This window comes from Hippocampus zosterae, chromosome 21 (assembly GCF_025434085.1).
Source record: "Hippocampus zosterae strain Florida chromosome 21, ASM2543408v3, whole genome shotgun sequence".
Lineage (NCBI taxonomy): Eukaryota > Metazoa > Chordata > Actinopteri > Syngnathiformes > Syngnathidae > Hippocampus > Hippocampus zosterae.
This window is the reverse complement of record NC_067471.1, coordinates 7671762-7699251: the sequence shown is the minus strand read 5'-3', so window position 1 is coordinate 7699251 and position 27490 is coordinate 7671762. Positions and strand designations below refer to the sequence as shown.

Below are 27490 nucleotides of genomic sequence, written 5' to 3'. Positions count from 1 at the left end.
CGCATACAGATAAGCTATTTGTTCTGGGGTTTTTTTTCTTCAGCGGTTAATTTAGCATTTTTTGCGTGGTTTTTTTTCTCCTTCTCAATATGAGCATGAAAATAGCAAATAGAAGGGAGAGAACTATTTGGCACGCGGAGATGAAGTTATCGATATGGCTACTGTAAAACTGACTTTTACTGAAGTGAATGTGTTGAATTCCTAATCTACCAAATTCTTTCCTTTTTTATACAATCTGTACAGCGTGAATACCTTGGCAACCTCTACATTTTAATGCAGAAATAATTCTGCCTTTATGATGTAATTCAACCCCTGGCCTGCTGGCGGCGGTAGCCCCCCTAGCCACGCGCAAACCCGCAGTGACGTCACAATGACGTGGCTGCACTGTAAACAGATGTTTATGGCCAAAGCGCGCTACCTGCTAGCTTATACGCTGAAACGCGAGCAGGAAGGTAAGAACCGTCGGTGTTTTCTTTTGCCGTCGGTCTAGAAAAATTGTTCGTTCTTCGAATTATTGGACGTGAAAGCACTTTCTATCTCCCCCGCCCAAAAAAAAAAATAAATTTGAACATATTCCTGTTGGGCGGCCAAGTGGTACCCTTTTAAATTCACCAAGTGGGCTTGTCATTGTGTGCCTAAATAAACAAATGATTTGAAGAGCGTCACTGAAACATTTCGAATTTTGTACAGTTAATTGTGCGTTCGAGGTACAGCAAGCCACACGCAATCGTATTTTATTGCGGTCATTTCCTGCACACAGCGAGACAGAGCAAAAGTCAGAGCATCGAGTGAGCCATATGGACAGCAAGCACTCTCATTGCTTTCACTTCCTGGTGCAAGTGCGAGAGTATAAAATGACATTTTATTGCAAAAAAATTAAACCTGGACGCGCACAAATAAAACCGCTTGGAAATTGAAAGCTGGTGTTCCAAAGCGGCGTTTAACATTTCCTTTGCTCCTTCCAGTCACCGTCCCATCTACCCCTGTGATGTGCCTGTCCCGCCCGGCCTTTTAGCTCGACTCCCTTCCCGTCCTTCCTCGCCCCCCCCTACCTCCTGAAGATCCCCACCTCCTAGGATCAACCTCCAAATTCTCCTCCTCTCACCGGTCTCACCCCCTGTGATGCCTCCCTTATGCTGTGGCTACCTGTCACAGTACACCCATCATCACCTGGTTGCGTTCCTGCTCACCTTTTTTAGGTAATTTTTGAATTTTTGGTGTCTTATTTTTACTGCTAGGCGCATGACAGGTGGGTGTTTTGTGTGTGTTTGGGATGTATGCCAACAGACTTCTGGAATGCAGATTCAAAACAAAGTGTGAATCCATGTAAGGAATTTCTGCGGGTCAAAAGGCTTCGAGGCACATGTTGTCAGGATAGTGTGAACTATGTATATTGATTTCCAATGGGCGTAGCAGGGAAAAAAAGTGGTTGTTTATTTTTGGGGGGCGGGGGGGGGGGTTCTCACACAAACGGGTTTATTTTAGTCCTGTGCCTTCCAGTCCTGGTTATATAAATTAATTGAAATCCCTTTTCTCTCCCCCCCGTCCCAGCTATGTGTTCCTGCATGCCTCCAGGAAGACGTTCAGCAATGTGAAAGTGAGCATCTCCGCCCAGTGGACGCCTTCTGCTCACAATGGCAGCGCTTCCCCTCTCCTGCCCAGCGAGGTGCGGATTTGTATTTCTTCAAAATACGAACGGGGGGGTTGGGGGGGGGTTCTCATTTTATAACCCGCGCCTTCGTTTGTCGCAGACATGGGAGAAAAACCGACTGTTTGCCGATGAGCAGCAGGCGACGCTCTTCCTGGGCGCTCTGGACTCCATCTTCCTTTTCTCCTATGCTGTGGTAAGGCAGATTAAAACCCAGCGATGCTTGGAAAAAGAAATCAATAATTATCCTTTCCATGCAGGGTTTGTATCTGAGCGGCGTGATAGGCGACCGGGTGAACCTGCGCTACGTGCTCTGCTTCGGTCTGTGCAGCTCCGCGGCTGTGGTGAGTTGAGCCCCTGATCATCGCGGACCCGCCCGTAATATTTGAACCACGGAAACGGCGGACGGATGCAAGGCCTTCACCGCGTAATGTCCGTGTGTCCGCAGACCTTTGTGTTTGGCACGTTGACCGAGTGGCTCCACATCTACAACGTCTACGTCTATTGTAGCCTGTGGGTGTTGAACGGCCTGCTGCAGTCCACCGTCTGGCCCTGCGTGGTGGCCGTCATGGCCAACTGGTTCGGCAAGACTGGGTGCGTGTGTGCGGGTGTGCGAGTGCTCTGATAACACACGTCGAGAGGGATCCACTTGGCACAATGGCGACCATTCGTCATCTCCTACGTAGATGCCGTTGAGGCGTAGCGACGGGACTTGTAAAGATAATTCGCGGGAGTCATTGTATTTGTCTTGTGGGGGGGGGGCGGTGCTCAAAATGAAACGCTTGTCGTCCTTTGCGATGGTGCGCAGGCGCGGCTTCGTGTTTGGCCTGTGGAGCGCGTGCGCATCGGTGGGTAACATCTTCGGGGCCTTCTTGGCATCCAGCGTGCTCAAGTACGGATACGAGGTAAGGGAAAAAGCGGGTTGGCTTTTTTTGCGACGCGCTCTGCGTTCACATTTTTCGTAAATGGATTTGAATACATCATTTGTAGTCGGTTCCTGCTTCATTGTGAGACAGATAAAATGACAATGCATTTTTTGGGGCAGGTTTTTTTTTTTTAAATTTTAAATAAATATTATATTATAAATAAATATTATATTATATATAATATTATTTATATATTATATATAATATATATAAATAAATATTATAAATATTATATTATCATAATTTGGTGTTTTACATTGATCATAATCATAAAAGAGTATTTACAGAATTATCCGTTAGGTGTCGCTCTTGCTCTTTTCTACAAATAACCTTGAGCAGCTTCTCAACTTTGAAAATCCAAAGTTGATGAATCAGGATGTTGCGCCTTGTCCTCTTTTGCAAGTACGCCTTCCTGGTCACGTCCGTGGTGCAGTTTGCCGGCGGAATCGTGCTCTTCTTCGGCCTGCTCACCTCCCCGCAAGAAATCGGTGAGGAGCACCTGACGGCGGATCGTCTTTCGCGACGCCTCGTTTCCGTCCGTCGCTCATGAAAAAAATGATTTGTGCGTGGTCAGGTCTTGGCGGCGATTGTCCGACGGGACTCAGCACGGTTGACACGGAGACTCACAGGCCTCTGATGAGCGACGAGGAAGCGGAGGAGGATGCTTACGAGCCTCACTACCGCTCGGTGCGCCGTAAGGACGAACCTGGACAAGAGTCCCCAAAAGCCGTGGGTTTCTTCCAAGCTTTCTGGCTGCCCGGAGTTCTGCCGGTGAGCTTTCCAGCGCTTTTCCTGGCTAATGATTTCCCGACTGAGTTTTAACCCGTTTTGTTTGTTCTTTGATTTTAGTACTCACTGGCGTACGCGTGTCTGAAGCTGGTGAACTACTCCTTCTTCTTCTGGCTTCCTTTCTACCTGAGCAACAACTACGGCTGGAAGGAAGTCGAGGCTGACCGGCTAGCCATGTGGTATGACGTTGGGGGAATTATCGGTGAGTGCTGCACCAGCGGGGGGGGGGGGAGATCATCATGGAGTTTGAGTTTACACATCATGAAATCTTGTCCCCCCCCCCACCTCACTTTTTTTTTTTTTTTTTTTTTTATGTCAGGCGGAACCGTTCAAGGTTTGGTCACGGATATCATGGGAAAGCGGTCCCCAGTGCTGGCCTTAAGTCTTACTCTTGCCATGGCTTCTCTGGTGGGGTACAGCCGTGAGTAGTCACTTTATTTCCCTTGTCACTTTTTGGCCCCCACCCCTCAAAAAAAAAAAAAAAAAAAGTATGTACGTTGAGCATGCCTTCTCATGCCACGTGACCTTTTTTTAAGTCGCCATCCATAACCCTCACCCATAACTCACAAATCTCGGAACCATCGTCAAGCGAGTAACCCCCCCCCCCCCCCGAATCTTTACCTTCACGCATTTCAGACTCGCCGGACGACAAGACGGCCAACGCCGTCTTGCTGGCCGTCACGGGCTTCCTCATCGGAGGTCCGTCCAACATGATCGGTTCGGCCATCTCCGCCGACCTGGGGAGACAGGATGCCATCAGGGGGAGCCGGGAGGCTTTGGCCACAGTCACCGGCATCGTGGATGGCACAGGGAGTATCGGAGCCGCCGGAGGACAAGTATGTCTTTGCTCTTTTTTTTTTTTTTTTTTTTTTTTTGTGGTTCCTGGAATGAAACGGAATTGGATTCATTCGTGAATCTTATTTTCCAGTATCTGGTGTCTCTCATTGAGAGCAAATTGGGTTGGATAGCCGTCTTCTACTTCTTCGTCGTCATGGTAAGACAATCGAGTAGATAGTTGACGCGCTTTTTGCCAACCTTTGATTGAGCAAAGGCATTTTACATTGCTTACAAGCGCCACCACGCCTTAGCAGGTTTTTTTTTTTATTTCCGTGATTAAGGTTCAAGGTGCGGAAATGACCCGTTCTTAATGTTGCAGACAGGGGGCAGTATTTTTTTCATCTCACCCCTGATCGTGACGGAGGTGCGGGCCATGTGGAGAGAGCGGCAGACGCGGCATCACCAGCTCTGAGGCTCTTTGGAGCTCCTCCGACGTTACTTGAAAGAAAATGGCTCAGTCGGTGAGTTTGCCTTTCTTCCTCCGACCACCTCGGCGGAGATTGAAGAACGACCAGAGGGATCGCATCCTCTCGAAAAGACTCAACGTGCGCATTTTCTTCAGCATTGACAATTGGACTGAATGGTTGTATGTACTTAAAAAAAAAAAAAAAAGCACCGTGGTGTTATTTGGGAGGCATCTTTGATTCACGCTTGCCCATGCCGAAATAGATTCTATCCATAATGCACTCAAAGGCTTGAGATTTTGTGGGCAACTTTTGCCTTTTCAGTTTATTTTAAAATCAGGTACAAAGTATCCTTTCACTGAAGGGGTTTGGGTCCTCGCTTTGTTTTCGCCCACATTCCAATTTCCTCATACGACTGCAATACGAACGCCATGGGGAGACTTAAATGAGATGTTAACCAGCACTTGTCCCGGGAACTGAAGCTCATTGGGTGCACAATGCTTGTGGTCGACACGCGTCATGCCACTGACGACTCGGAAACTTTGTTCTGGGTTTGTGGGGGGGGGGCGTGGTGGCAATGAGCATCCACAAATACCTCGGTCGAAGTCAAACAGGCGCGAGAATGTGTAATTTCCGCAAAGTGTATTTTATCTCTATTTATATGTTCATTTCAGCACCTTTTGAATCTGTAAAAGAGCGTTTTTTCTTTTAAATAAAAGGGGGTTGCAAGTTGATTGTGTGGCTTCATAAAAGCACAAACGAGCTCTCAGCGTGTCAAGACACTTGTGAACAGCGTGTGTTCGAGTGAGATTTCGCTGCTATTCGTTGCCATTAAAACGACAAATATTTTATATTATTCATTCTAAAAAAAATGGGAAATTAAAATTAATATCCTAACGAGGCCAATGTGCAGTGTCACTTTCCAACCGCTAGGTGGTGCCGTAGACCGCAGAAGAAATCCCACACAGGCTCCAACTTCATAAATCCATAAAAGTATTTTTATTCATTCGAGCACAGGAAATAAAATCCCGGCGATATTCAGAATCTCTTCAACAATTCCAGACAAATGTATGACTCTGTCCGACATGATGACAAACGGTATACAATGATTATCATACATTTATATAAGACTGCAAAACAAAAAAATAAAATAAAAATAAAGACACTGGCAAAGCTGCAACAAATAAATTGGAACAGCAAAGATTGCATGAAGGCTCGCTTGGATCTTTCCCAACGGACTTCATGAGGCAACGAGGAAATTGCGCCCGGCAGGAAAATGTGAGAAACCGAAAAAGCCGAACTGTCAAAAAGATTAGTCCTTTTTAGTTATTTATTTTTTTCTGTGTTGTATTTATTGGTTTAAAGATTACAATACAAAAATATCTCTCTGTAGTGCAAATATTTCAGAAATGACACAATTAGTCATAGCTACAAAAAAAGGGATTTTCATCATTCTCAACAAACAATATAAAGTCACAATAAGTTATTTTTTTTTTGTCTTTAGCAGAAGCTTGTAAATGTTTCTCACACACATATAAAGGTAGACGCTACTACAATAAAATATTTCTGAAATATACTTTTTTAAAACCAAGGGAATGATTCTTGCAGTTAGTGAGGCGGTTGAATCAGCAAAGAGAAATTGGGGGATTCAAAATGGGGGCTGTAGGCAGATAATTAATCATGATAATGTCATTTAAAATAGAAATAAAAATTTTAAAAGCCTTGATTCAAAAGGACTCCAAAGCTTTTTCTCGGACTAGCTCGCGTCTCCCTCCCCCCACTCGGCTGTCAAAGCAACTCAAAGGCCAAGTGAGTGACAACAAAAGCAGTGCACCCCCCCCCCCAACCCCCCCCTCCGAGGTCTCCTCCGAGCCCCTCGCTGACTCTTTTACCCGACGTGAAACTGAGCGCTGCGACTTTGACTACAAAATCAACAACAAAAGACAGCCCCCCACCCTCCCTTTCCCACCCCCACTTCAATTTCTCTTGACTGACTCAACAGAGGCAAACAACCTGAGCTGCATTTTTTTTGTGTGTGTGTGTATTTGAGGTAGTGAGGGGTTCATCCAACTTACGGCTTTTAAAACCATAATTTTGAATTGTGTAGTTTGTGGGTAAAATCTTCAACGGAGAAAATACCATTAAAATTTTCCATGCTACATGATTCAAAAGCGTCAAGCTCTAAATAACCCAAAACGAAGTAAGGTTTGTCTTGGACTGCCGCCAAAATGCAAAAGATGTTATTATACCCCTTAAGGTGACGAATACAAAGTTAGAAGCGAGAGTATAGACAAGAGTGTGAGTTTTTTTTTTTTTTTTTGCGTCGTGTTGTTGAATAGAAATTTCCTCGTGGCAACGGTGGAGTCGTAATCACAAAAATTTGGGGGGCGATGGCACGCGGATCCACAAACATCTTTTAACGTCGTTTTACACATTGCGGGTCTTTAAAAAAATTTTTTTATACGATCTAGCATTGTGTAAAAATAAATAAATAGGAATATTAGGATTGGAATTATTCGTCAAACCACATGACCTCATCGTTGAACCTCCACCGTTGATCTCAAACAAACCTGGAGCGAATTAAACTCTTTAGATTTTTTTTTTTTTTTTTTTTTACCCCGGGTGAGGTTTTGACCTCGTGTTGGTGGGGGTGTGAAACGACGACGCCGTGTGGCACGGGGGGCCAGGAAGAGGAACTCATCTTATCAAAACTAAACTCGCCCCTTGACAACTCCTCTCCCTGGTCCGTTTGTTGACCGTAAGAGTGCACGTAATATATCTTTTCACAGTATAGCGAAAAAGCAAAAGAAAACAGTATATCGAATATATGTATTCAATGCTACATATGTACACGTGCTCGACGTGGCACTCCTATTGCCGGGATGAGCCCTTATAATATAGAAGCCGCCTCCTCTTCACCTTGAAGAAATCTGGAGCGAGGGGGGGGGGACATACGCAGAGGTTAGTTCATCCGACATTTGCATTTTTTTTCTATAATGAGGATTTTTGGATCGGTTGATTTACCCGTGATGGAAGCTTGTCTGCGTTTTTCTGGCCGTTGCAGCCGGTAGTACTCCCTGGCGGTCACCTCCAGGTACTCGTCCCCGGATCCGGAAGAGCTGCTGGACATCGGGGACCCCTCGCCCGACGAGGTGGAGCTCCGGCGCACGGGCTTGCCCGACCGCGCCACGCCGCCGCGGTAGAAGCCCGGCACGTCCTGACAGCGGACCTCCTCCCACAGGACGTTGGATCCGGTTCCCGGCGTGTCGCTGACAAAGTCGTAGTTCCAGCGCTTGTTGGCCGCCTCGACGCTCATGCACAGCAGGCGCTGGAAGTCCTCGCGCAGCTGCTGGTGGTCCACGGGGCCGAAGAGGTTCCTCCGAACCGGACCCACCTTCAACCTCAGGGCCTCCACGCCGCCCAGGCGCGAGATTTCTGACTGGGTTATTGACGTTGATGGCGTGTCCAGCGCCATATCCCTGTTGGGCAACAAATATGGGCCAAAGGTGAGAGCTCTGTTCCACTTGCGACTAATGAGGTTTGACCTTTTGTTCCTTAGCAGGGGGTTGCTAACTTTTTGGGTCCAGGGCAAGGTTTGTAAGTCTTGTTAATTTTACCTAATTTTGACTTTTGTATGGTTTTCATTCCTTTTCAGAGCAGAATTCTTTTTTTTTTGATAGCTTTGGTTTTTTTATTAGTTTTAGTATTAGCTTTAAAAAAAAATTAACATGGCGTATTTGTCGAGCGCAAGAAAAAAAAAATCCGAGGACCGCTCATGATCCTAACACAAAACAAACAAAACTATTACATGTACGGCAAAATCCCATAGGAAAGAAAAAGTGCCTTTTCAAATGATACTTTTGCTAATTATTTTACAGGAGCATCACACCCGTGTCGCCCGCTTGGACCATGTGACCGTTTATGTGGCGTAATTAAAACGGCAGCAGGTAAGAACTCTGTCTCTGGGTCAAAGGGCTCTAGTAAAGGTGAGGGGTTGCACGTATGCTATGCTCTGGAAGAATGCACTGCAGCATTCCTCCGCAAAATTAATTAGCACACTGCTGTTGGGTTCAACGAACATCAGCTCTGCTTTTACGTACAATTTCGATAAGTAGCCAATTTGACACACAATCTCTCCCGTAGCTTTTATCGGGAGAAATTGAGCCCGTCAAAACGTATGCTCGAGCAGATTATGTTATCTGTACAGTCGCCAGACACTCGATTAGGTACACATGCACTGTCTAAGTATGGCAAACAAAATGTTAATATTCCTTGCACTGGATCTATTTCATACTAAATGATGAATGATGTCCACGAGGGCACAAAAAAACACGGGCTCCTTGTACTGTGAGATAATCCCTCATAACCACTAATTGGTGCGTAATCTCCAAATGAAATTTGCATCTAATGTGGTCGACTCAGATTTATTGGGGGGGGATACCAGGGGAGTTCATCAGATTATTCATGACTCCTGCGGCGCCTTAATTAGGCCTGTCTGTCTGCATATTAAAGAATAATAACAAGCACGCACGCCTGTGCAAAAACAAAGGGGGTGGAGCATGGTGCTACTCGGAAAGTACAGTGAGCAGACGGAAAGTACAGTATGTACACTTTGCACATGTCAGACTGAAAGGGGCACCCGCAGAGTTAACGAGTGCTGGAAACAGCACTTGACTTTTTGGTTTTTCGCCAATAGTATAGCACCGGAATAAATGTCACATATCAACGTTTAGATTATCTTTATGCTGCGCCAGAGAAAGTTGTTTGCGTCAACAACAAAAAAAAAAGAAGTGGTCGCGTCACGCAGATCGAGTTACAGTACGGTACAATATGTAGCCACGAGCCCGAGTTGTCATAATTCGACAAATAGCTTAAAACTCAACGAGAATAAGTGAAAAAGTACATTTCACACGGTAAAGTAGCACGAAACGAAAACTGGCTGTACGAGCATTAGTCGATGACGCAGTTAACTTGGCAAGAGGATTTGGGTCAATGAGATGCGACACACAAACAAACCGCAATTTGTCAAAGCATCGCACGCAATATCGTTAAACACGTCCAAACTAAATTACATGACGTGCGACAATATGGCAGAAAAAGACCCAAAGCAAATTTAAAAGTACAAAAACTTACCATTGACGTCTAAAACGGTACGATGTCAAAATTCCTAACGGTGTTTTTTTACAAGCCAAAAATACGCAAAGTGAGAGGACTGAGAGGTGTTCGTGTCCAGCTCGGAGAAAATAGTGTCACGTTGGAAGTCGGACTACAACCCACGGAGGAGGCTTACTCCCGTCCCGTTTTCTCTCCCGCTTGTTTGTTGTGGACTGGGACGAGGGCGTGAGGGGATAACTATCGGCGTGGTGGGGGCCGTCCCACGCGAGAAGTCAGTCACGTGATTCCGTAAAAAAATACATCGTAGGACTGTTAACTTCGAACAACGCTGAAATGACCGTAATACAATTAAACGCAGCAACGAGTGAAATGACGACGGGCGAGGGGGAAAAAGACGAAAAAGTTGAAGGAGGGGAAAAAACTAATTGACAACTAAAACTAAAAGTAGTGAAAGAGTAGAAGTATAAAAAATATTTGAAAATATTACTTACCCCGTTGACATGTTTCAAAATGGTAGTTAGAGCAGCTCCAGACGTTGTTGCCTTGTGCTCACTTGTGCCTTCTCTGTGCTGCATTGGGCGCTGCACGGAAAGTAGGTCAAAGAAACTTGGCAGGGGTTACCATTTCCCTTCTCCCGCAAAATGTGACACACATTCTCGTGTTGGCCTTGCATCACGTTTTTTTTTTTTTCTGGAGCCGCGCCCACCTCCTCCAGTCACGTTGCATTGCAACGTGAGCACACTTTTTAGAACACAATGTGCAGATGTATAGACAGGAAAATAAACATGTCGGCTGCATAGGAAACTACTAGAGGCGAGACTAATAAGTCAGCTTTCTGACTTCACCAAGTGACCCGCGTCTAACAAATGAAACCATAAGGAAAGTTGAACTAGGTTATAATAAACATAAGTTGCAAGTATATTCTGATACGTTGCAGTGAGAATTCAGCTTTTTACGGCAGTCCTATCCTTCCTCATTGGCTCTCTTGACCTTCCGTGATGACACCTTGTGTCTGGCGCCATTACTCCACACTAAATGCGATCCTCTTATCCACTATGACGCAGGTGTTTTTTTTCCAAGGTTAGAAGTAGGAGTCAACACGGTTCGCTTATGTTTCCACACACATCATTTTGCTATTTTTAACCCAAGCGTTTAGTCAGCCAGCGGGTCTCGCGCCTTTTCTTGAAGTGGCTGGAAATCGTCATGACCTCAAAACAGACAAAAGTGTTTTGCCTTCATTGCGAGGACGTTGTTTCCGTGTGACAGCCAGCAGCTATAGGAGTTCTTATGTCACTCCGATGGAATGCGTCCTTGTTGAAAAACATTCATCACGCCGTTGGAGGGGCTGAAAAGGGGGAGTGGAAGGCGTGGCCCCGGTTTTGGTTGACGTCCCTTAATGAAGCAACTGTTTCAGAACCTGAGACCTGTGCAATTTGAGCTCTCTCATGCCGTCACATAATGGTTAGTTAGCAAATGCTGACCCGATTCCCTAATCGGCCGCTAATCTGTGTATCAAGTGGCTCTTTATACATTGTCATATTTGAGGGGGCCGCGCCTTGGCTAGTGCGAGGCCGCAAAGTGTTTGTCCGCACTCTGACCTGTTTATTTACACCCAGTTTACTGCGCATACTGCATTAAAATCCTAATCCTCTTCTTGTTGTCTTCGCCCCCCCCCAGCCCCTTCCCCACTCCGCCACATTTCCTAATCCAGTACTGTGTGCTTTACACTCGGCGATGCAGTATTTGAAAGCATTGTTTTCCCTCTGCTGTCTTGCCCCTTGAATAAATTAACCACCCCCACCCGCAAAAAAAAAAATGTCCTGTGCAACAATGTGAATGGAAGAAAAGCACTTAATCTGTTTTTTTTTCCTCTCCATTCAAGTGTCACAGTAGGATGAGATTTGCAGTGGATGTATTAGGGGTCCACACGCGTGTCCTCCCACACCGGAGGCTTTTCGATTAGTTCGGTGATTAACGTCCTCATTAAGGTGTTGGAGTGGGTGGTGTTTTTTGGTGCACCCTGTTCTGGTTTTTTCTTTTTTAGGGGCTCATGATGGAGCAGCCGAGGCATGTCTTTTACATGAGAAAAACTCACACAACGCAAGCAACAAGAGCAAAATTAATCTCGCTATTTTGCTCTTATTATGTCAGTATTTATAATTTGTTAAAAAAAAGATATATGTATTTATTTTTTTTAGTGACGCAATAATAACGATGGTTTGGATGGATCGTTGCTTCACAGGTGCCGTTTGGGGCTTTCCGTTTTCATTTCTCGATTGCAGAGGCAAAACAGAGAAGCGGTACACCGCAGACAATCGATTGGCTTTTTCCCCTCCACTCGGGCTTTGTTTACCAACGCCCGAGTGCAGGAATGAGGAAGAAACTGTTGACAAATAACGCCAAAGAACTGGAAAGGAAGAAGCGGCTTTTCAAGTGCAACATCAGAATTGGAATCGCCCTGGTGATTTTTTTTGGGGGGGGGGCAGTACCTTGCCATAATTCTGGTGAGGCTCACACTAAACAGCTTTCAATGTGAGTGGGGCTTATAGGGAAATTCAAATCCGCCCATAACTACGTGAGGGGCATCATGGGGGCATTCGCCCAGCTGTGAAGGCCATGGAGAGGTTGTGTGTATTTGCGGTGCAGCTGGATATCGTTGAAAGTTCACGTGGGGGAGGGGGTCCAGAGTGAAATATACCCTCAGTGTTTGTTTAGGGGATCCCAAAGGGGCTGCGCAGGGTGCCTTGAGGTACTTGTGTAAAACATTTTTAGTTCCATCGAGTGGTTTCAGCCTGTACAGGTATTCCTTGCCTTAATCGGCGCTTTTAAAGCATCAGCTGTTGTTTCCGTGGGATCATTGCGGCTTTTCGCTGTCGTTGGGTAGATTGTGGGCGTGCTTGGCAGATTAGGGGCCAAGAAAGGGGTTAAAGGGCAGGTCGCGCAGGGTGTAAATTGATCCGTTGTTTTCGTCCCAGCATAAGTGTCTGAGGGCGGGGCCTTGGTTTGGTCTCGCTACGGCGACTTTGAGAACTACTCAGTGTCAGGATTTCGAGGAAAAGTGCTTTCCGAACATATGCAGTAGTGGGAGGGGTGAAATATAGGCTGACACGTGCTGCATATGAAAACCTCACGTGTAAGCAGTAGGGTGACTGTAGAAGGCCTTCATAACAGCCAGCAGGAAAGTGCGCGCGTAGGTGAGGCGAAAAGGTGCTCGTGTTTCAGCCGACGCGTTTTTTTGCCCTTATCTCCTTCTGTGAAACATCTGGTTCACGTCTGGGCCCAGCCGCGTACTGTAGCATTGGCATGTGTACCGGCGTGATAACGTGTGTTTGCGTGTTAAGTTGGGCGTCGAGTACTACAAAGAGTACTGTACAGTATTGTACTATATCAAAACATGACTTCAATAGGAAGTGCATTAAAAAAAACAGCTCTTGATAATTCAAGAACTGTTTTGATCATTCAATGGCCATTGTGCTGCTCTGTCTGAAGTGTGTCTTGGCCACCAGGGGGCAGTATAAAACGACACACAAATCTGGTGATGAAACACAAAAGAGGATTGATCGCTTTTGTGATTAGTTTCACACTTGGTCTTTTTTTATTTTTATTTTTTTACTTACACGCTTTAACAATTTGTTTTTACAAACTCAAGCCCGCAAATGTTTGCCCACCAGTGATTTAAACGATTGCAAAAGATTTCATTGATATTCCCAAATAGCTTTTTTTTTTTTTTCTCCCTATCGGGAATTTTTCCACAGACTCTGCATCCTTGGAACTTTTAATAAACTTTGGTATTCGGGGGCATGTCGCGATCCACCTCCTGACTTTTTAATAACAACCAGCCAGAGGGTCCAAAGTATTCACACGAAGTGTAATTCCTTGAAGGATATTCAACCTGTTCTCTGCTTGGCTGCACTGAGGAGCTTGTTTACTGTAGACGACATATTTGAACCAGATTCCTGGGCCTCACCGAGTACCGAAGGAGGGCGTACCCCGGCGCTTTCCCGCCTTCTTCTCATGTCACAGTTCCTAGAAAACGTCGGTGATTTTGGAAAGCGTGTGTGTGGTATGAATGTTTGCATGGAAACATGTGTGTGCGTGAGTGAGAGGCAGGAAGGAACAAGGGGGGGGGCTTTCTTCGCCGCAAAGCTGCACTATTTGGCCAAGAGAGTCCGTAAAAGGGTATGCATTTATGTTTGTATGAGAACAGGTTCTAAAAATTGAAATCAAAAGTAGCTCGGTGAAGCAAATTAATAAAATAGTGTGGGGGGGGGGGTCTCTTAACGTGACCCATCTTGCCGTAGCGCCACCTTATGTTCAATAAATTCCTGGCGTCACTGTCGTCCTAAAATGTCTGCTATGAAAATACGGTCTGATTTCCTTGACAACAGCTACCTCTGCTGGTGAAAATTGGGAATGGCAGTTTTTAAAAAATCCATTTCCGCGGATGACCTCCAGCCTGTTCGTAAATCCACACAGTGCTGTGTTAAAGTCGACCTGACGCATGTCACTCACGCCTCATGGCAGAATGTCTTCGTCCCTGTTGGGCTTCACATTCCTGGGACCAGCCAAAAGAAATTCATGATAAATAATTAAAGTGTGGTAAACGTGATAATATTACACCTCTGTTGTCAGACTCAATCCATTCAGCGGTGATGGCGGAGACATGTGGAATTTTTCATTGGCTCGCCCCAGGGGCACCATGCTGTCGGTGCCTGCCTGCTGCTCTTTCTTCTTCTTTTTTTTCCCTCTTTGTTTCCACCCATCCCTTACGTGTCACTGTGGCCCTTTTTTAAAAAAGTCTCTTTCAGGAGGTTGTTGCAACTGATCATCGCGCTGTTGTATGTCCATGGCCTGTCCTCCTGCTGCCTCCTGCTCCTACACGGTGGTCCTTATCCCACTCAGGAGCAGCCTCTGCAGCCCGGACGCGCTTCGCTTCTACTTGTGGGTGAGTGATGGATCTCGATCAACAAAGTATTGTCCTCCCCCCTTTTATTTGTAGTCTCGGTTAGGTGTCAGTAAATTAACTCATTCAGTACCAGCCAATTCTGGACCAAGTCTGAAAAGACGTTTAAAACCGTCTTTGGGAGTGAATGAGTTATGCACAGTGCTGTACGAAAATAACAAAACATACGGTGACAGTTTTAATCAAAAGGTGACTTTTAAATGAAACCATCTGTTCACGTATTTCACTTGATACAAAGTAGACGTCAAACACTTTGGCGACAGTGCAAGCGAGTGCGGGCTTGTGTGGAAGCCGTTACGCACTGACACAATATACCTGAAGGGGGTGTGGTGTGCCTTCAGGAAGAACACATGGATTTTTGCACCGCACCTATTTTTTTTATTTTTCTCAGTCTTCCTCAGTTTAATTCGAGTATCCGGTACCTTTAAAGTGCTTTGAGTCCAACTGAGTGGACTTTTGCTTTTTGCCTTTTAGATCAAGCATCTCAAGGATCTAGAAAAGGAAAAAGATATCCTATACTGTGGTCTGGAGATCCTGGAGCAGGCCCGACTCTGGTACCGCCATCGGCTCGAAAAGAACAAGGTCCGACAGGATGACGCAGACGCCAAAAGTTGGGCCAACTCCTGCCGGGAAGGCGTCGCAAAGGTGCCGAGGCCCCGAGTGACTGTTGCAAATATCAAGCAAGTCGAGTTTCAGACGTTTTTTTAACCGTGCGAACCCGGCATTTTCCAAGCGGCAGTCCGACTCGACTCGAGTCGGGTTATTTGGTGTCCCCACAGGGGGCCCATTCCTGCTGGCTGAGCTCACGCGTGCAGCGGGTGAACGCATCGCTGGCTTCTGTCATGACTGAGCCCAATGACACCAGTGGGGACGCTGCGGCAGACGGCGCCCTCTGGTGGCAGCACACCCGACTCACACAGGTCGGCACCAACATTCGGGAAATTCTGCATGTAAAACCGCTAAATGAACATTCGATGTCACGCTTGTGTACGTACCGTGGAAACAATGGCTGACTCTCTCTCTCTCTCCTTTTTTTTATAGGAAGTGAGTCAGAAAAATCAACAGATCTCCAAATTAGAGATGGAAAATGACACGCTCCTCCAACAACTCTACAGTTGTTTTCCCACAACGCACTGGTTTGTGAAGCCTTGATTTTATTTACACATTTTGAGGTGATGGAGTCCAACAGATGAAATTGGAAATACCGAAATAAGGCAAGAATTAAGTCCAGCATTGAATAGAGCCCTGTCAGTCCGGGATCTTCCGCTTCCGTTGTGCGCATGTGGGCTCTCTGCCTCGACACGCCGCCCCGTCCCGGTGGTCCCGTACTGATCGTAGTTGTGCTGATAAACTTTATCTAAAGGAGGCATCACGCAAGTCTACGGGAATTTCAAGGCGACCTCCTCTTACCATTACCCCCCCCCCCCCACACACACACACACACTCGGCCAGAGTACAACCCAAAAAAGTGAATTTAATAAAAAATTGTCTTGCACCAGTATTGCGATGATGATCACTTTATTGCATTATAGGTGCAGAGGGCTTAAATTGTATCGGAATAGAAATGTCTCACCTCTCCGTCATGCCCAAATGAGCCCTTCTGCACACTTCCTGCAAGGAATCCGATTAGGATCAGCCCGTGCGCATCCAAAAAGAAAACATCCTTTATGAAGGAGGCTTTCATTTAAGTAGCTTCATGCTCTCTACCTCACCGCGCAAGTGAACCATCCATCAAGGCCAGGGTACCAGCACTTGACGATTTACCGGATCCAATTCACACGGCACACAATTTTGTTTTGGGTATGTCACGCCTCACGGTTCAGCTAACATGCGCTCGATACGGGTATGTCCAAATCCTGTACGTACAATGTCAATCTTGTGGGTTTATTTTATTTTATTTTTTGCTTCCAATTTTGTGGCTTTGGTCTCAATGTGAAGTCGCTTCCGTGCAGGTCTGAGGCGCTGGCAAGATATAGGGGTCCCTCATAAACTGTCTGACAGATTTGTACCGCGTGTTGCGACAAAAGAAAGCCAGAAAATGCAAAATATTGGCTTTATATTTACACATTATTTACACTTTCTTCGAGAAGTTGTTCCTTTCAAAAATAGGTTTTTAAAGGGATTTTTTTTTCTCCATTGCATTCGAGCTTCATGCAGTGAGGCGGAAGGGTGGGCCAAAAGTAGGTACGAAACACTGCAAATATAGGATGCAGTCCCCCACTTCCAAACTACTTTCTCCTTAGATTCACTTTCCTCATTCCTTGTCGTGTCTGTTTTTTATTCAAGCCTCCTTGCCTAATGCAGTTGATTTTTTTTTTTTTTTTTTATGTCCTCACTTCGAAAAAAAAAAATAGTCGCCAACGTCCTCACTGGCATTTGGGCCGTTTGTGGCCAGCTTCCAGTGATATCCCGGCTACGTTCACGTCCAAAAGGCCCTGCAGGTGTTTAATATAGTCGATGGCGGCCCGGAGTGTCTCCACCTTACTGAGTCTCTTGTCGTCAAACTCCCTCGGCAGGCGCTCCCGGAGGCGCGCGTAGCCCTCGTTGACGCAGCGCACCCGGTGGCGCTCCCTCTCGTTCCTCTTGCGAATAAACGCGGGTTCCAACGCGTATTCACACACGCTCACCGGACCGGGACACGGGTAATAGTGCAGCCCTCCTCCGTATGGCAACTTGGGGCTGCGGTGGACACGGTCCAGGTAAGCCGGCTCCAGGTGGAAGGAGGGAAGACCGAAATGGGGGTGCGCTCCGTTGATGTCCACGGAGAAGCAGTGGAGCGCCAGTGGAGGAATATAAGGAATGTGCTCCATCCCCTCATTGTGATAAGACATTATTTCCCCCCCTGAAAATAAATGTAATTAGTGCCTAATTGCAAACGTGTCGTTATTTGCATGAAGTAAATGAAACTTACCCTATTGTTGTGGCTTTTAGCTCATCCCAAGTTTGTTTTAAAACACAAATTGAATAAAACTGCAAAAGTCTCTTCTCGGTTAGAACTTGAGTCTGTGTGACAACTTGTTACGGTTTATTCGAGCGTTTTCATGGCACACTGTGGTGGGTGTGATTTGGGGAGGAGATCTTGCAACCGAGATAACTTTTTCTTCCGTCTTTTGCAACTGCGACCCACATCTCACTATGATAACACTTATCTGGGCATTGAATTGTATTCTTAAAATGGCGACATCTTGTGAATTTATGTTGTATGTATTTTAAAACACATAATTACTGCGCAAAAAGTAACATGAGCTGATTTACAATCGCCCAGATGCGCGGAAATTAATAAAACGTAGGGGAGCAACGTCACTCTCCCTGAGCTTCACTGCGCATGCGCAAGTGCAGCCCAGCTAGGTTTTACTGCTCATGCGCAGGAATATCGAGTTGATGACGTTTTACCAAGGCTGGTTTATCACTGCGCATGCGCAATAGAAGAGTGCTGCTACGCCCCCAATCAGGCGAATGGTATGACACTGTTGGTTTATTATTTTTTGTACGACTTTTTCCCTCAATCCACTCGTCTATTTTTTTTAACCAATGGCCTCACATTTGATCGCGATTCGTCACATGTGTATATTCGTTTTTTTGAACCGGAACACGTCGTCCCGTTTTGCGGAAGAAGAATAGTCATCGAGAGCTATGCTAACGCTCAGTTAGCAGTGTGATAAACAAACTACTGTAGCTGGTTGCAGTATGCTTTGGTTCGTAAATTCGTCCGAATGCAAGTGGAAATAGTCTTTTTTCATACTTTACAGGTTCCAATATGTAAGCCAGCCATGTCTGGTTTACTGACGGAAAGAAGCTGTTGATTTCAGGTATGCTAATGTTGTTAGTACTGATGTAGCCTTGCCATGACTTGGATTTTTTTTGTGTTTGTTTGTTTCTGAAGGTGAAAAATGCAGGTCTTATAAGTGACAATGTTGTAGGATGAATGACATGAACCTGAGTCCAGTGGGCATGGACCAGCTGAGTGTGCCTTCGGTGAGTGCGAGCCACTTAGGCCTGGCCACCTCACCACCCCATAACACCATCCCCACCCCAGGTAAGATAACACGAACTCCATTTGTTGCGTTCTGCATTATTGTTGAATTACTCTGTGTATTTCGTTGCAGGGATGCCAGTTGCCATCCCCAGCCTGGGTCCGTCTTTAGGCTCCCTTCCCTCCGCGTTGTCCCTCATGCTGCCCATGGGCCCTCTGGGGGATCGAGGAGTCATGTGCGGCCTCCCGGATAGGAATTATTCCCTGCCACCTCCTCCTTACCCCCACTTGGAGAGCAGCTACTTCAGACACATTTTACCGGGTAGGTGATTCTTCCCATTTAAAGGAGAAATAAGTCTGTAATGTCACTTTATCGGATGAGTGCATACGTGCGGCGTTTCACTGAAAGTAAAAACATTTGTGTTGCTTTAGGTATTTTGTCCTATTTGGCTGACCGTCCGCCGCCTCAGTACATCCATCCAAGCAGCCTCAACATGGACGGGACCCTCTCTGTGGCCAGCAACAACCCCTCGGGTCTCGACCCTTACAGCGGAGCGGGCGGCCCGCTGGAGCAGGGCTTGGTGCCCTTGGACTCGAGACAAGTCAGCGGCCAAGGAGACCTCCACCAGACCGGCACCCATGATTTGGACTCTGCAGGGTTAGCAATGGAGTCTCGCGACAACAGCCCGGACAGAATGGGAGAGGAGCTGGCCTCCATGGACGGAGTCGGGGTGGTCCCGGTGTCTGATAGCGGGAGCCAGCCCCTGTCTGGGGTGGACTCCTCCGGCGGGGTCATGCCCCTGCATGGTGGACCCCCTGTGCTGGAACTCCCCGTGGTAATGGAACCGGATCACATGGGGGGCCGCGTGGGCAATGCGGGCGCAGGAGCAGCGGGAGGACTCGGGGACCAGCTCCACCCGAACGGGGAGCTGAATTCCGGCGTTGTTAGCGTGGTGCTCACCAGCTCCATGGCCGACCAGGGTCAGCTGGGGCCCGTGTCCCTCCACGGGCACTCGGGAATGGGGCTCGACTCGGTGAATGTCTCGCCCATCACCACGGAGGTATCGCTGGGTCCGGAGAACAATTTAGTGCTGGTCAACTCCAGTCTGCAACTGGAGGATTCGAGCCCCAACAAGGAGAGCATGGTTACTGCTTACACCATTTGTAAGTATCTTTGCAATAAAAAAAAACGGATGCGGGGGGGGGGGGGGGGAATAATCAAAATGTGCTGCTCTCATCATCTTCGTCACTCAGGGTGCACTCTGTGCGAGCGCTCGTATACCTCAGACTGCCCGGAGCACGGCCCGGTCACATTCATCCCAGACACGCCCATCCAAAGCCGGGCTCGCCTCTCCATCCCGCGTCCACTTTGCCTGCGCATCTCCGTAGCCGACGAGCCGCTCGGTAAGAGAACCAAAAAGACGCCGGTAGACTTTCAGTGCGCTGGCATTCCGACAATATGTTTATCTCATTATTGCTGCTTGCGTCAGGTGTTTTTGCACGCGACGTCATCCCAGCGAGGACCTGCTTCGGACCCATGGTTGGCCAGCACTGTAGCAGCGTCGATCTCTCTGACTGGGCGGAAAAGGACACGCCTCAGATTTGGAAGGTTGGCTACCATGAATTATGACGAGGATATGCTTCTTGGCTTGGGTCAAATTGACCCGGAACATAAAAGCGTACGTTAAGGAAGAACGCTTGATCGTGACAGATGTACCACAACAATGTGCTGGAGTTCTACATGGTGACGGCAGATGAGAACGAATGCAACTGGATGATGTTTGTACACAGGGCAAGGTATGAACAAGCTGTCTCCAGGCAACATTTCGTCCTAAAATGAGCGCTTCGTGATTGATGAATTTACGTCTCAAATGGAATCCTCGTAGGAGTCGCGAAGAGCAGAACCTGGTCGCCTACTCATCCAACGGGAAGCTCTTCTTCTGCACGACCACGGAGATCCACCCGGACGAGGAGCTGCGCTTCTACTACAGCCGGGAATACTGCCGACTCATGGGTCAGTCTTTCTTATTCATTATTTTGCTCTAATATGTTAAACTGTGCGGCCCGCTAGTCCAGTGGTTAGCACGTCGGCTTCACAGTGCAGAGATACCGGGTTCGATTCCGGCTCCGGCCTCCCTGTGTGGAGTTTGCATGTTCTCCCCGGGCCTGCGTGGGTTTTCTCCGGGTGCTCCGGTTTTCCTTCCACATTCCAAAAACATGCGTGGCAGGCTGATTGAACGCTCTAAATTGTCCCTAGTTGTGAATGTGAGCGTGGATAGTTGTTCGTCTCTGTGTGCCCTGCGATTGGCTGGCAACCGATTCAGGGTGTCCCCCGCCTACTGCCCGAAGACAGCTGGGATAGGCTCCAGCACCCCCCGCGACCCTAGTGAGGCTCAAGCGGCTCGGAAGATGAATGAATGAATGAATGTTAAACTGTGTGGTGATAAAAAAAATATTATGCTGATTTAAAAAAAACTACTGTAATCATAACTTGTAATTAATACAGATAAGCACCTTCCTCCACAACACCTCCTTTACTTTCTCTGCCGCTGACAATTTTCGTACATACCGTCTGCTGAACCCTCCATCTTGTATCCAGGTGTTCCTCCTTTACCCGAGGCTCAGCTCTGCCAGTGCGGTGCCAAAGACTGCTCCTCTTTTTCGGACCTCAAGCCTCACATGAGCAGCAACCCTGACCACATCCAGCTCCCTCACAGCCACAGCCCACCACAACGGGAGCACCCGCTTCAGCGAGAGCAGCAGCAAGCGCCGCCGACGCAACCAGATGCAAAGCTCACCAACGGCACGTCAAGCTCTTCGTCCTCTCCGTGGCCTCAAGCGACAGGACCGACCAACGGGGACACCCTGAACGCCAGTCAGAACTCAAGCGTCGGCAGCTCCAGAACGAACGCCAAAGGTCCCAGGCATCCGCGGGAAAAGAAATTCAAGTGCAGCATGTGCTCGCGTGCGTTCATCACGTCCACCAAGCTCAACGTGCACTTCATGGGGCACGTTGGCATGAAGCCGCACAAGTGCGAATACTGCAGCAAGGCCTTTAGTGATCCCAGCAACCTCAGGATGCACCTCAAAATACACACAGGTGTGTATGACTTCATTTGCCACCTTTGGTGTGTTCTGCCTCACAATTCTGTGAACTATATAAAGCTGAGTTTTTTTTTTTTTTTTCTAGTTATGACTTGTTGATGTTCTTTCCTTCTGCCGTAAACAGGTCAGAAGAACTATCGGTGCACGGTTTGCGAGAAGTCCTTCACGCAAAAGTCCCACGTGGCGTCTCATATGCTCATCCACACCGGCGCAGAGAAACTCAAGTGCGACCTTTGCGAGCGGATGTTCATCCGAAAGCACGACCTGAATCAGCACATGTTTTCTCACACCCAGTACGTCCGTCACTTTCCACTCCGCAACCATCAGATTTAGTATTCTTATTATTTTTTTTTTTTTGCATTTCTAACTTTTTACTGACTTCACAGCGAGCGTCGGATTCAGTGCCCCAAATGCAACAAGCACTTCCTGAAGCCCAACCACCTGAAGAAGCACATGAACTCCCACGAGGGCCGCCGGGACTTTGTCTGCGAGAAATGCCACAAGGCCTTCCTCACCAAGTACCACCTCACACGCCACCTCAAGATATGCAAGGGGCCCAAGGCGGAGCGCTCGTCCCGGAAGGAGCGACACGTGGATGAGGAGGAGGACGATGAAGAGGAGGAGGAGGAAGCCGAGAATAGCGGGGGCAGAGGAGGGGAGAGACTTTTGGACTCAGGCAGGAGTGAAGACGTTGGAGGATATAACTCTGAAAAATCACTGTCACCCCCTCATTGACTATGGAGTCATATTAATTTATTGACTGGCATACATTACACTAATGTTTACCTCTCATTTTTCAAATATTATTTTACATTCATGTTGAATATCACAACCATATCAGTGCTGCTAAAAGACTCAACTTTTGACTTGTCTAGTTTTGATGTAGGTGCATAAAAGCTCTCATTTTCTGCCTTTGACTCATTTTTGTGTGAAGAAGTATTTATCGTTTTTGTGTTGTTGTGTAACATTCAATACAAGTTGGACGCTGGGTAACAGTTATGCAAAATTCTGGAAAATGCCATGACTGTTGAGAAGAAAAAAAAACTCTTTCCATGTTTTTTTTCCGCTCTCCCCTGACCCGGAAGCAGAATACGTACGTCCGGGCTTTCCCGATGTATCATATAAATATTTTAATCGTATACGTTTATAAAGGCGACAGAGTTGGCCAGTAGTGGGCGGATATATTTATTGTATTTGTCATTACAGTAATTAATTCTAAATTTGTCTGGCGAAAGGGACAACATCCGGGAAAGCCCGGACGTACGTAGTTCTGCTTCCGGGTCAGGGGAGAGCAGGGGGGGGCATGGAACGATTTGCCTTTCTAAACCTTGGCGTACTATTTCATCGTATACGTTTATAAAGGCGACAGAGTTGGCGAGTAGTGGGTGAATATATTTATTGTATTTGTCATTACAGTATTTAATTCTAAATTTGTCTGGCGAAAGGGACAACATCCGGGAAAGCCCGGACGTACGTAGTTCTGCTTCCGGGTCAGGGGAGAGCGGGGAAAAAAAACATGGAACGATTTGCCTTTCTAAACCTTGGCGTACTATGAATGTTATAATGTGCCATACAGTATTTTTTTACGATAGTCTTTGTTTTAGACATTTGTAATGTAACGTTACGTAAACAATACATCTCGTTAAACCTTTCCATGTTTGCGAAACCAATGTTTGAGGCACCGGGCTAACTTTAGCTAAGTTAGCAACTCAACTAACACGAGTACACGATCCCCTATTATCTTGGAGTTTTTTGTGTGAATCTTCGTAATTTTGGTCCTTTTTTGGCCTGAATTTGATGAAGATGTTGACCCCACCGAAGGAGGGGGTGCCCAACATGATTGACAAGGCACTGAGGATGAGGAGAGAGGAACAAGCTCGCCAGGTGATGGTCGCCTGGGCTATTCTAAAAATGTCCCTGGCTGGCATGATTTACACTGAAATGTAAGTTTAGATCCTCACAGTTGTATGACTTTTCTGATAGTTTTCACAATTCGCTCTAACGTATCACCGTGTGTGAGGTAAATACTCCTTGGTGTCACTCATGATTGAAGTCGTGATGGTACTTTTTTTTTTTTTCTTAGGTCTGGAAAATTGTTAAGCCGATACTACAACATCACCTACTGGCCTATTTGGTACATCGGTGAGTCTCTTCAGCTACCAAACTTTACATTTGCCGACAAAAATGATCTTAAAATGTTGTTCTCATCGCAGAATTGGCTCTAGTCTTGCTTTTTACCCTCATCGGTCTCTTTGATCTCTGGAAATACTTTAAGTACACTATGACTCCGTCCACTATCGCTGTATCCCTGGAGCAGCATCGGCTCTTGGGGCTGAGTAACACAAGTAAGTCTTGAATAAGATTAACTCTTCTTCAAGAAGACTGGTTCAAACTGCACCTGTTGCTTTGTCTGTCCTCTTGCAGGTATTCAAGCTTCTCCTCCCCAGAGGCCAGAAAAAAAGGAGACCCCCGCTTCGACGGAGTCATCCCCTTTGCAGGGCCAGAGCGTTTTGAGTTTCAGCCCTTCGCGTTCTGCCACCGCCAGCCCCAAGTTTTCTCCGAGCTGTGTGGCAGGCTACAGCCCATCTCTCAGTAGTACAACCACCCCAAGTAGTGCTCCTTATTCGCCCTCTGTGGCCTTTGGGAAGGTACGTAACATGACATAACGTGATATAAAATTCACCGGTTGACTACAAATATTCAGACTTTTCTCTTGACAGGTGTTGAGCTACAGTCAATCGCCTGGATCCCCGGCATACCCGAGCAGCATCGGGACGCCGGAAAGCTCCGTTTTGAGGGCTCGGTACCGCACGTCACCCTCTGTGTTTAACTCGCCCGGAAGCGAGGAGGATTACATGGAGGATCTGAAAAGCCTTGAGCGATTCCTGCGCACGGAGGAGGAGAAGAGTCACCGAAGTCAGCTTGGTAAAATGATTTGTAAATTTGAATTATTTTTTTTTCCTCTTGTGTGTATTTTATTTTATTTTATGAAACCCTGACTGTGGATGGTATGATCAACAATAACTTCTCTGCTCTCTGTACTGTGTAGCCGATGTCGACCTCACGACTGCACTTTTCTAATTCTTCATTTTGCCCATCTAGGGAGTCCAGAATCTGTCTCCCCAAGTCACAGTCCGACGTTTTGGAACTACAACCGCTCAGTGGGGGACTACGCGCAGAGTCTGAGGAAGTTCCTGTACCAGCCCGCCTGCCGCTCTCAGGCGCCGTCCGCCCACAAGGATGAAACGGACCCGGGCTCCAAACAGGCTGCGGAGGAGGTCAACCGGATGTGTACGAGTCGTATGCCAGAGTGGCATTCCAAAAAAAAATAACGCGTGGATTGAATTTCGTGCAGGTGTGGGCGAGGATCACAACCAGCCGCCCTGTCGTGGACCGCATCGACGGCTGGACGGCGAAGCTTCGAAATGTAAGTCGTGGACTCGTCGCAAACAAAGAAATCAACACCGACTCCGTGTTAAAATATGCAAGATGCTATTTGTGCTTTCCCAGTGGATCAGTGACACCATCTTAGTCCCCCTGGTCAAGGAAATGGACTCGGTCAACACTCAGCTCAGGAGGATGGGTTGCCCTGAACTTCAGATTGGAGGTAAACTTCTGCCAAAGGGCTCCATTTTCTTTTTTAAAATGGACAGATGAGCTATGCCGTGCACAGATAATGAAAAGACAAAAAATGTAAATAATAATTGTTCCCCTCTTTTCCCTGCACCAGAGGCCAGCATTAGCAGTCTTAAACAGGCCGCCGTGATGAAAGCCTCATCCATTCCTACTTTGAACTCCATGGTCCAGTACTTGGACATCACTCCCAATCAAGAATATCTGGTGGATCGCATCAAAGGTTTGGCTCACATGGCATGTGTGGGGAAAATTGGCCCTGCTTACAAGCGCAACGTTTTCTTGTGTTTTGGAATCGACAGAGTTGGCACACAGTGGTTGCATGAGCTCCTTTCGATGGAATCGAGGGGGTGATCTGAAGAACCGGAAGTGGGATACGGACCTCCCCACAGATTGTGCTGTGTGTACTATAAGATAGGATATCTTATCTTATCTTATTCGGATACACACACACACACACACACACACGCACGCGCCTTGAAAGCATTTTTGCACATTTCCTCGTGTGTGTGCCCACTCTAGATCCTCATGCATATATTTTGCACCTACCTGGACTCCAGACTGCCTCCTCACCCCAAATATCCAGACGGGAAGACGTTCACCTCGCAGCACTTCAGCCACATCCCGGACAAACCCGGTGAGTTGCGCGTACACAGAAAAAGGCACACATAAAACCCAAAGTGAGTCCCCGGTCAGTTTTTCTTTCGTCCGCCTCCAGATGTGACAAAGGAGAACCTCTTCTGCATCCACCAGAGTTGCACCGCGCCGCCTCACTACCAGCTCATCTATCAGGGACACATCTCCAGTCTGCCGAAGGTGACGCGCAGCACACGACAGCCCGTTTTCAAAAAATAAGCCGGACCATGAGTTTAATTGCGTACTGTAGGAAAAAAAGTGATAAAAAGAAACACATTTTCATTTCTGATGTAGGGCAGGAATAATTTGTTCCATACAATCCTCATGTTCCTCTATGTCATTAAGACCAAGGAGTCAGGAATGCTTGGGTGAGTATTTTTATTTTATTTTATTTTTTAATTGACATTTCTGAAAAATTGTGATGTTTTAACAATGGCAAAAATGACACAATGGGACATTAAGATATTTCGCTCAACTTATATGTCATTCTTATCCAGGCGAGTAAACCTCGGCCTATCCGGCGTGAATATTCTGTGGATTTTTGAGGACTGACTTGTCAAAGTTCACAATCGACAACTTCCAAGTGATTTTTTTCCCCCCTCCTACCCCTTCTTCAATCAGTAGTCATATTTTTCAGGACTTCTATTGCAGCAGTAGAAAAACAGCACTCAGACAGTCAAATACCGGTACTTATACCAAAATGTCAGAATAACGGATATCAATGTATTAGCACTGAGAACATGTCAAACACATCGACCTCAATTTAGTCTGTGGAGTGTTTAAGGGCTCAATGCTCGTTTGGTTGAATGTTGAACAGTTTGCAGAAAAAAGAGAACACAATTGGTAACTGTATGTTTTGTTTTTTTCTTCAACTCAATAGCTTTCTCTTTGTTCTTTGTTTCTTTCTGAGTGAAGCATGCGTAAATGAAAAGCATTTGGAAGTGCAAGTCAACTGAATGTAAAAACTCTTTTCAACTTTGAATGCGAATGCTAATATGTGGCTGTATTTTTTTCAAGTTGTAGAAATGAATGCTGAGATTTTTAGACATGGGACTTGTAAATGAATAAAACAAAATTCTTCCAACATTTCTTTGTGACCACGAGAGAGCGCTGTTGTTCCCCCTTTTCCCCTGACCTTGTCTGGTTTGATGCAGTGCAGATGCACAGCGTGAGTTTTGTAATGTGATGCGTTGCGCTGCCTCAAAGCCAAACGACCTGGTAAGAAGCAGTAAAAATGCAAATACTGGGGGTGTGTGGAAGTGATTGGGAATTCGCATCGGTTAGTTGTCCCAAAGACCCAATAAGTGGCGAAATCTGTGTTGTTTGGTAGTTAAGTGCTGCGCCTTTCAAAGCGAACACATTTCCCACAACGCACCTCGGGTTTGGGGTTTTTCAAAATATAGTTGCGATGACTATTAGGGCTATCCAATGTAACAGAAACACGAATTGAAACGCAATAAA

At 46.6% G+C, this 27490-nt stretch overlaps 6 protein-coding genes across 13 annotated transcripts; 4 read left to right on the top strand and 2 right to left on the bottom strand.

Moving 5' to 3' along the window:
* Nucleotides 1–321: 321 nt before the first annotated feature.
* slc37a3 (solute carrier family 37 member 3) lies at nt 322–6315 on the top strand. The gene is made up of 14 exons (XM_052055200.1): nt 322–452; nt 966–1199; nt 1552–1666; nt 1752–1844; nt 1909–1992; nt 2097–2242; nt 2457–2553; nt 2978–3062; nt 3149–3345; nt 3424–3565; nt 3683–3784; nt 4000–4199; nt 4292–4357; nt 4520–6315. Exons 2-14 carry the CDS (start codon nt 1123–1125, stop codon nt 4610–4612), a joined length of 1497 nt encoding a protein of 498 aa, XP_051911160.1. The 5' UTR covers nt 322–452; nt 966–1122; the 3' UTR covers nt 4613–6315.
* On the bottom strand, nt 5581–10374 carry LOC127593638 (cyclin-dependent kinase inhibitor 1-like). Its single transcript, XM_052055217.1, has 3 exons — nt 10211–10374; nt 7629–8083; nt 5581–7534 (listed from the first exon to the last, which is right to left on the bottom strand). Exons 1-3 carry the CDS (start codon nt 10219–10221, stop codon nt 7476–7478), a joined length of 525 nt encoding a protein of 174 aa, XP_051911177.1. The 5' UTR covers nt 10222–10374; the 3' UTR covers nt 5581–7475.
* sapcd1 (suppressor APC domain containing 1) lies at nt 7973–17551 on the top strand. Of its 2 annotated transcripts, XM_052055216.1 has the most exons (6): nt 7973–8110; nt 8483–8551; nt 14528–14664; nt 15157–15327; nt 15462–15602; nt 15724–17551. In XM_052055216.1, exons 3-6 carry the CDS (start codon nt 14560–14562, stop codon nt 15832–15834), a joined length of 528 nt encoding a protein of 175 aa, XP_051911176.1. In that variant the 5' UTR covers nt 7973–8110; nt 8483–8551; nt 14528–14559; the 3' UTR covers nt 15835–17551. The 2 variants fall into 2 exon arrangements, with proteins under 2 accessions (XP_051911176.1, XP_051911175.1); XM_052055215.1 differs by lacking the exon at nt 7973–8110 and having other exon boundaries at nt 8363–8551.
* On the bottom strand, nt 17027–17513 carry LOC127593639 (achaete-scute homolog 4). The gene has a single exon (XM_052055219.1). The coding sequence runs from the start codon at nt 17511–17513 to the stop codon at nt 17049–17051; it is 465 nt and encodes a 154-aa protein (XP_051911179.1). The 3' UTR covers nt 17027–17048.
* Nucleotides 17552–18066: 515 nt separating the features above from the next.
* On the top strand, nt 18067–22679 carry prdm4 (PR domain containing 4). Of its 6 annotated transcripts, none has more exons than XM_052055178.1 (12): nt 18067–18141; nt 18432–18491; nt 18566–18718; nt 18789–18977; nt 19088–19819; nt 19910–20059; nt 20146–20264; nt 20367–20452; nt 20542–20669; nt 21255–21755; nt 21885–22053; nt 22147–22679. In XM_052055178.1, the coding sequence occupies exons 3-12, from the start codon at nt 18604–18606 to the stop codon at nt 22493–22495; spliced, it is 2538 nt and encodes an 845-aa protein (XP_051911138.1). In that variant the 5' UTR covers nt 18067–18141; nt 18432–18491; nt 18566–18603; the 3' UTR covers nt 22496–22679. The 6 variants fall into 6 exon arrangements, with proteins under 6 accessions (XP_051911138.1, XP_051911141.1, XP_051911139.1 ...); XM_052055181.1 differs by having other exon boundaries at nt 18092–18141; nt 18603–18718; XM_052055179.1 differs by lacking the exon at nt 18432–18491 and having other exon boundaries at nt 18095–18141.
* Nucleotides 22680–23228: 549 nt separating this feature from the next.
* tmem209 (transmembrane protein 209) lies at nt 23229–27117 on the top strand. 2 transcript variants are annotated; one of them, XM_052055197.1, is made up of 14 exons: nt 23229–23644; nt 23844–23902; nt 23974–24105; nt 24185–24408; nt 24481–24685; nt 24863–25038; nt 25116–25187; nt 25271–25367; nt 25491–25616; nt 25696–25793; nt 25916–26030; nt 26112–26209; nt 26324–26397; nt 26527–27117. In XM_052055197.1, the coding sequence occupies exons 3-14, from the start codon at nt 24042–24044 to the stop codon at nt 26579–26581; spliced, it is 1404 nt and encodes a 467-aa protein (XP_051911157.1). In that variant the 5' UTR covers nt 23229–23644; nt 23844–23902; nt 23974–24041; the 3' UTR covers nt 26582–27117. The 2 variants fall into 2 exon arrangements, with proteins under 2 accessions (XP_051911157.1, XP_051911156.1); XM_052055196.1 differs by having other exon boundaries at nt 23229–23703.
* The last annotated feature ends 373 nt before the right edge of the window (nt 27118–27490 follow it).

Bases quoted from the DNA above. Each gene is read 5' to 3' on its own strand.
- tmem209 (XM_052055196.1), top strand. From the start codon at position 23,558: ATGAAGATGTTGACCCCACCGAAGGAGGGGGTGCCCAACATGATTGAC. The intron at 24,106-24,184 runs GTAAGTCTTGAA...GTCCTCTTGCAG, and splicing joins CTTGGGGCTGAGTAACACAA to GTATTCAAGCTTCTCCTCCC. The intron at 26,210-26,323 runs GTGACGCGCAGC...TTTCTGATGTAG, and splicing joins ACATCTCCAGTCTGCCGAAG to GGCAGGAATAATTTGTTCCA.
- prdm4 (XM_052055178.1), top strand. From the start codon at position 18,604: ATGAATGACATGAACCTGAGTCCAGTGGGCATGGACCAGCTGAGTGTG. The intron at 20,670-21,254 runs GTCAGTCTTTCT...TCTTGTATCCAG, and splicing joins GGAATACTGCCGACTCATGG to GTGTTCCTCCTTTACCCGAG. The intron at 21,756-21,884 runs GTGTGTATGACT...TGCCGTAAACAG, and splicing joins GCACCTCAAAATACACACAG to GTCAGAAGAACTATCGGTGC.
- slc37a3 (XM_052055200.1), top strand. From the start codon at position 1,123: ATGCCTCCCTTATGCTGTGGCTACCTGTCACAGTACACCCATCATCAC. The intron at 1,845-1,908 runs GTAAGGCAGATT...CTTTCCATGCAG, and splicing joins TCCTTTTCTCCTATGCTGTG to GGTTTGTATCTGAGCGGCGT. The intron at 2,554-2,977 runs GTAAGGGAAAAA...CTCTTTTGCAAG, and splicing joins TGCTCAAGTACGGATACGAG to TACGCCTTCCTGGTCACGTC.
- LOC127593639 (XM_052055219.1), bottom strand. From the start codon at position 17,513: ATGTCTTATCACAATGAGGGGATGGAGCACATTCCTTATATTCCTCCA.
- LOC127593638 (XM_052055217.1), bottom strand. The intron at 7,535-7,628 runs GTAAATCAACCG...CCCTCGCTCCAG, and splicing joins CAGACAAGCTTCCATCACGG to ATTTCTTCAAGGTGAAGAGG.
- sapcd1 (XM_052055216.1), top strand. From the start codon at position 14,560: ATGTCCATGGCCTGTCCTCCTGCTGCCTCCTGCTCCTACACGGTGGTC. The intron at 14,665-15,156 runs GTGAGTGATGGA...TTTGCCTTTTAG, and splicing joins CGCTTCGCTTCTACTTGTGG to ATCAAGCATCTCAAGGATCT. The intron at 15,603-15,723 runs GTCGGCACCAAC...TTTTTTTTATAG, and splicing joins AGCACACCCGACTCACACAG to GAAGTGAGTCAGAAAAATCA.